At 40.2% G+C, this 7,345-nt stretch overlaps 2 protein-coding genes across 2 annotated transcripts in view; both read left to right on the plus strand.

Annotated features, from left to right (window-relative positions):
• The window catches only part of socs2 (suppressor of cytokine signaling 2), a 4,307-nt gene extending 2,774 nt beyond the window's left edge, over positions 1 to 1,533 (plus strand). The window contains exon 3 of the mRNA XM_017404161.3: positions 466 to 1,533. Coding sequence (XP_017259650.1) covers positions 466 to 929 — 464 coding nt within the window. The 3' untranslated portion in view covers positions 930 to 1,533. The remainder of the gene's footprint in view (positions 1 to 465) is intronic.
• A 4,913-nt stretch (positions 1,534 to 6,446) lies between these two features.
• The window catches only part of cradd (CASP2 and RIPK1 domain containing adaptor with death domain), a 4,794-nt gene continuing 3,895 nt past the window's right edge, over positions 6,447 to 7,345 (plus strand). The window contains exon 1 of the mRNA XM_017404162.3: positions 6,447 to 6,832. Coding sequence (XP_017259651.1) covers positions 6,535 to 6,832 — 298 coding nt within the window. The 5' untranslated portion in view covers positions 6,447 to 6,534. The remainder of the gene's footprint in view (positions 6,833 to 7,345) is intronic.

Genomic DNA, 7,345 nt, shown 5'->3' on the forward strand with positions numbered 1-7,345 from the left:
CGGGTTTAGAGCTCCAACAGGACCGGGTTTAGAGCTCCAAACGGGACTGGGTTTAGACCTCCAACAGGACCGGGTTTAGAGCTCCTAACAGGATCGGGTTTAGAGCTCCTAACAGGATCGGGTTTAGAGCTCTAACAGGACCGGGTTTAGAACTCCTAACACCATTGATGTCTATGGGGGGACTTTCCACAGTTTTTAGTGAATTTCGTCTGTTGTTCCTGATGGAGGCTCATAATTTTGCATCTTTGTTTGTTTGTTAGATTTTTTTTGTTCTGAAATCAAATCTGATGATGATTAAATAAAATAACTGCTCCTGTTTGTCTTTGAAACCAGTTTTAGGTTTTTGTCAGTGTGAACAGAATCATGTTTGGAATAAAAAATAAAAGTCTGTAACAGATGAGCTGCTCCTTTTGATTAAACAAAGTTTTCTGAACAAGACGATGGTTCTGGTTTCTGTCCCGTCAGGTTGGTACTGGGGCAGTCTGACCGCCAACGAGGCCAAAGAGATCCTGCAGGACGCCTCGGAGGGGACCTTCCTGCTGCGGGACAGCTCTCAGAGGGACTACCTGTTCACCATCTCTGCCATGACCTCCGCCGGCCCCACCAACCTGCGCATCGAGTACAAACACGGCAAATTCAAGCTGGACTCTGTGGTTCTGGTGAAGCCCAAACTGAAGCAGTTTGACAGCGTGGTGCACCTGGTTGAGCACTATGTCCAGCTGTCTAGAACCAGCAACAAGGCCACGCCCACAACAGCAGGGCCCAACGGCACGGTGCAGCTGCTCCTCACCAAACCCGTGTACACCACCACGCCGCTGCTGCAGCACCTCTGTCGCATCACCATCAACCAGACGACCCGGCGGGTCCAGGACCTGCCCATCCCCAACAGACTGAAGGGCTACCTGATGGACTACTCCTACAACGTGTAGATGGCTTCCCATCATGCACTGCTTCGAGCAGCGTTCAGCGGGACACCTGGACAATTCTGACAGCTGCAACATGGACAGAGACAACCGGGGAACTGGGGTGGGTCAGAACGCCTAAACGGACCTTTGATCAACGAGGCAGGCTCAGTCGGGTCCAGATCCAAAAACTGGAAAATTCAGTAGATTAGTGAAAGGTTTTGTCTGGTTGAGTCTCCTGATCAAAATTCCTGATGAACTGATCGGCTGCAGCTTTAATTCCGACCCAAAGAGACTCGACAGGAAGTGGCGTCTGTGATTACCTGAGCAGGTATTTATCATGGACAACAATGACCTGGAAATACAACCTTTTGATAATTGATCTGTTTTTAGTCAAGGCAATAAATCCTGTTTGGTTTGGAACATTTTACAGTATTTATTTTTATACGTTTAAAAAGTTCTCATCAATCGTCCCAACAAACATCCAGAAGTGTTCAGTTTACCCAAGAAAAGCCTGATCGGCCCAATCCATGGGCCAGGCTCACGTTATCTGGTTAACTTCTGGTTAATCTAAGCTGGTTCTGTGTTTGTTCTCCCTGCAGCAAATAAAGAACAAACTGTGGGTTTATTGGAAAAGTGTCCGATTCTTTTTTCAGTTCTACAGAGAGTTCTTATTTTATCAGCTAAAGGTTTGTCTTCTCTTCATTTGAATTCTTTTTTGATGATTCAAACGTCTTTAAACGTTTAAGGATGAAAAACTGTTTCCATCCTGAGTCAGAGGTCCAGATTCAGGATCCTGAATGGATTCAGGTCTCAAGGGGTTTTTGGTGAACTGATCACAGAAAAACTGAAGTTGATTTAAAATAAAAACCTCTTATTAAACAGGATACCAACAAATCGTCACCTTTTGTAGCTTTCAAATTGATTTAGTAATTATTACGGAGCTGGTTGTTTTTGTTTATTAAAATGTGTTAAATCTAACAAGTAAAAAATTGAAAATATGACATGAAATTCAGATTTTAAACATTTGAGTCTTGGGTAAAAAATTGTTAAGTCAAACAGCAGAATCTCTGTTACATAATTTTAAACAAAACTTCTGATTGTCTTTTCATATTTCTTAAATTAAATTATTGTTTGGTGTGTGATGAAGTGTAGTCGGATATTTTATTTTATTTATTACATCAGCTGATCCATCAGTTTTAAACAGAAGAAAATCCTGCTCTGTGTTACATTTAGACACAAAAACTCGGTGACCCTTCTTCTAAAATCAACATTTTTCAGGGTTTTCTGTCCCATCAGGGCCCCTCAGGCCTGCCTGTAAACACCCGGAGCGAAGCTCTGTGATTGGCTGATTCATGGCCGTGACCGTGCGCAAGGCTGCAGTAAAAAACACAAACACGTCTGGTGACTCTTGATGCAAATGAACGTCAGAGTCGTAGACTGAATGAAGTCAGTTTGACCTCTCTGGGCTCCTGTAGACTTTGACCCTGCTGCTTGTAGTACTCACCGGCTGTGAGCCAATCAGATTGCAGGAAAACCAAACAAAGCTGCTGTTGTTTCTGTCACCGCCGAGAACATTTAGATAAGAACAAACAGAATTGTAAATTTATCTTTTATTTGAATACATTTTAATTCATACTTTTAAACATTACCATAAAATATTTTACAAAGAACTTAAATTTCATGAACTGGAAGCAGAAACTGAAAATAAAGAAGAAAAATCTATTTTTATGTTTGGATCTTGAAACATCTGAGAATCTTTGTTGGATCTCCTAAAAAAAAGGATGGTCAGACTTTTAAAAACCTTTGAGTCTGACTCCACACGGACCTTTGGTTAACGAGTTAATCTGACTTCTAACTGACCTTTGGTTAACGAGTTAATCTGACTTCTAACTGACCTTTGGTTAACGAGTTAATCTGACTACACACGGACCTTTGGTTAACGGGTTAATCTGACTCCAACCGGACCTTTGGTTAACGAGTTAATCTGACTTCTAACTGACCTTTGGTTAACAGAGTTAATCTGACTTCTAAACTGACCTTTGGTTAACGAGTTAATCTGACTCTAAATTGACCTTTGGTTAACAGGTTAATCTGACTCTAAACTGACCTTTGATTAACGGGTTAATCCGAGTCTTAACTAATCTTTGGTTAACGAGTTAATCTGACTCTAAACTGACCTTGGATTAACGATAATCTGACTCTAAACTGACCTTGGATTAAAGATAATCTGACTCTTAACTAACCTTTGGTTAACAGGTTAATCTGATTCTAAACTGACCTTTGGTTAACGAGTTAATCTGACTCTAAATTGACCTTTGGTTAACAGGTTAATCTGACTCTAAACTGACCTTTGATTAACGGGTTAATCCGAGTCTTAACTAATCTTTGGTTAACGAGTTAATCTGACTCTAAACTGACCTTGGATTAACGATAATCTGACTCTAAACTGACCTTGGATTAAAGATAATCTGACTCTTAACTAACCTTTGGTTAACAGGTTAATCTGATTCTAAACTGACCTTTGGTTAACGAGTTAATCTGACTCTAAATTGACCTTTGGTTAACAGGTTAATCTGACTCTAAACTGACCTTTGATTAACGGGTTAATCCGAGTCTTAACTAATCTTTGGTTAACGAGTTAATCTGACTCTAAACTGACCTTGGATTAACGATAATCTGACTCTAAACTGACCTTGGATTAAAGATAATCTGACTCTTAACTAACCTTTGGTTAACAGGTTAATCTGATTCTAAACTGACCTTTGGTTAACGAGTTAATCTGACTCTAAATTGACCTTTGGTTAACAGGTTAATCTGACTCTAAACTGACCTTTGATTAACGGGTTAATCCGAGTCTTAACTAATCTTTGGTTAACGAGTTAATCTGACTCTAAACTGACCTTGGATTAACGATAATCTGACTCTAAACTGACCTTGGATTAAAGATAATCTGACTCTTAACTAACCTTTGGTTAACAGGTTAATCTGATTCTAAACTGACCTTTGGTTAACGAGTTAATCTGACTCTAAATTGACCTTTGGTTAACAGGTTAATCTGACTCTAAACTGACCTTTGATTAACGGGTTAATCCGAGTCTTAACTAATCTTTGGTTAACGAGTTAATCTGACTCTAAACTGACCTTGGATTAACGATAATCTGACTCTAAACTGACCTTGGATTAAAGATAATCTGACTCTTAACTAACCTTTGGTTAACAGGTTAATCTGATTCTAAACTGACCTTTGGTTAACGAGTTAATCTGACTCTAAATTGACCTTTGGTTAACAGGTTAATCTGACTCTAAACTGACCTTTGATTAACGGGTTAATCCGAGTCTTAACTAATCTTTGGTTAACGAGTTAATCTGACTCTAAACTGACCTTGGATTAACGATAATCTGACTCTAAACTGACCTTGGATTAAAGATAATCTGACTCTTAACTAACCTTTGGTTAACAGGTTAATCTGATTCTAAACTGACCTTTGGTTAACGAGTTAATCTGACTCTAAATTGACCTTTGGTTAACAGGTTAATCTGACTCTAAACTGACCTTTGATTAACGGGTTAATCCGAGTCTTAACTAATCTTTGGTTAACGAGTTAATCTGACTCTAAACTGACCTTGGATTAACGATAATCTGACTCTAAACTGACCTTGGATTAAAGATAATCTGACTCTTAACTAACCTTTGGTTAACAGGTTAATCTGATTCTAAACTGACCTTTGGTTAACGAGTTAATCTGACTCTAAATTGACCTTTGGTTAACAGGTTAATCTGACTCTAAACTGACCTTTGATTAACGGGTTAATCCGAGTCTTAACTAATCTTTGGTTAACGAGTTAATCTGACTCTAAACTGACCTTGGATTAACGATAATCTGACTCTAAACTGACCTTGGATTAAAGATAATCTGACTCTTAACTAACCTTTGGTTAACAGGTTAATCTGATTCTAAACTGACCTTTGGTTAACGAGTTAATCTGACTCTAAATTGACCTTTGGTTAACAGGTTAATCTGACTCTAAACTGACCTTTGATTAACGGGTTAATCCGAGTCTTAACTAATCTTTGGTTAACGAGTTAATCTGACTCTAAACTGACCTTGGATTAACGATAATCTGACTCTAAACTGACCTTGGATTAAAGATAATCTGACTCTTAACTAACCTTTGGTTAACAGGTTAATCTGATTCTAAACTGACCTTTGGTTAACGAGTTAATCTGACTCTAAATTGACCTTTGGTTAACAGGTTAATCTGACTCTAAACTGACCTTTGATTAACGGGTTAATCCGAGTCTTAACTAATCTTTGGTTAACGAGTTAATCTGACTCTAAACTGACCTTGGATTAACGATAATCTGACTCTAAACTGACCTTGGATTAAAGATAATCTGACTCTTAACTAACCTTTGGTTAACAGGTTAATCTGATTCTAAACTGACCTTTGGTTAACGAGTTAATCTGACTCTAAATTGACCTTTGGTTAACAGGTTAATCTGACTCTAAACTGACCTTTGATTAACGGGTTAATCCGAGTCTTAACTAATCTTTGGTTAACGAGTTAATCTGACTCTAAACTGACCTTGGATTAACGATAATCTGACTCTAAACTGACCTTGGATTAAAGATAATCTGACTCTTAACTAACCTTTGGTTAACAGGTTAATCTGATTCTAAACTGACCTTTGGTTAACGAGTTAATCTGACTCTAAATTGACCTTTGGTTAACAGGTTAATCTGACTCTAAACTGACCTTTGATTAACGGGTTAATCCGAGTCTTAACTAATCTTTGGTTAACGAGTTAATCTGACTCTAAACTGACCTTGGATTAACGATAATCTGACTCTAAACTGACCTTGGATTAAAGATAATCTGACTCTTAACTAACCTTTGGTTAACAGGTTAATCTGATTCTAAACTGACCTTTGGTTAACGAGTTAATCTGACTCTAAATTGACCTTTGGTTAACAGGTTAATCTGACTCTAAACTGACCTTTGATTAACGGGTTAATCCGAGTCTTAACTAATCTTTGGTTAACGAGTTAATCTGACTCTAAACTGACCTTGGATTAACGATAATCTGACTCTAAACTGACCTTTGGTTAACACGGTAATCCACGTGAAACACAAAGCACCAGATTATCCTCAGAGGGAAAGAACTGGTTTGTTTTGTTTTTATGGACTACAGTTCATATTGATTCTATCGTTAACAACTTTAACTTTAAACATTTCTAGGACTTATTATTATTATTATTACATAGGCATACATTCGTTAACATAAAAACTTGATGTCACTGTTCCTCCGGGCAAAGAAAGCTGGTTTACAGGTTGTAATGTAAATTTTCCTTTGAGGTAATTGTTTTCAGTGTAATAAAAGTATGCCGAATTAAGGGGTTTCCAATATTAAATTTATATATCTAATCGATTAAATTATCTGATTTTGTTTTTTACTAAAATGAACTTGTCAATCCGTAAAAACTCTGATTTTTCTATGTAGTTTGGTAGACCTTTAGTTCCGCGTTCATGTTTCTGGTCGGACCCAAAAAGACGGAGCGACAGTAGTAGTCAGCGGCGGAGTCACAGGACTAGTTATGGTAAAGGTTGACCTGGTTAGCTGAGTGAGATGGAGCCCGCGCACAGAGCGCTGCTCCGGAAGTTCCGGCTGCAACTGTCCGACCAGCTGCTGGTCAGCGACGCCATCGTTCCGTTTCTGTACCAGGAGGAAGTTCTGACCGACGCACAGGTGGAGGAGGTGGAGAGTCAGGTGACCAACAAGCAGAAGAACCTGAAGCTGCTGGACCTCCTGCCGAACTGCGGCCCCCGGGCCTTCCAGACCTTCCTGCAGGCTCTGCAGGACTTCAGCTGGATCCGAGACCTGCTGGTCCTGGAGCTGCAGACTGCACCTGGACCTGGGCCTACAGGTGAAGTGCCCCTCTTTAGTTAGACCTGAGAGCTCTGGACTGGATCCTGGGGCCAGTTCAACTTTACACATCTTTATTTATGAAACAAGCCCAGTGAGACCTCAGGAGACCAGGTCCTGGAGTGAGACCAGTTATCATGTAGACCAGATCCTGGTGTAGACAGGGTCCTGATGTAGGCCGGGTCCTGGTGTAGACCTGGTCCTGGTGTAGACCTGGTCCTGGTGTAGATCTGGTCCTGGTGTAGACCTGGTCCTGGTGTAGACCTGGTCCTAGTGTATACTTGATCCTGGTGTAGGTCTGGTCCTGGTGTATACCTGGTCCTGGTGTAGACCTGGTCCTGGTGTAGATCTGGTCCTGGTGTATACCTGGTCCTGGTGTAGACCTGGTCCTGGTGTAGACCTGGTCCTGGTGTAGGCTGGGTCCTGATGTAGACCTGGTCCTGGTGTAGACCTGGTCCTGGTCTAGGCCTGGAGCAGAAGGAGGAGGAGGAGTTTTGACCACTTTAACTAACCT

The sequence above is a fragment of the Kryptolebias marmoratus genome, unplaced genomic scaffold (genome assembly GCF_001649575.2).
Source record: "Kryptolebias marmoratus isolate JLee-2015 unplaced genomic scaffold, ASM164957v2 Scaffold84, whole genome shotgun sequence".
Classification (NCBI taxonomy): domain Eukaryota; kingdom Metazoa; phylum Chordata; class Actinopteri; order Cyprinodontiformes; family Rivulidae; genus Kryptolebias; species Kryptolebias marmoratus.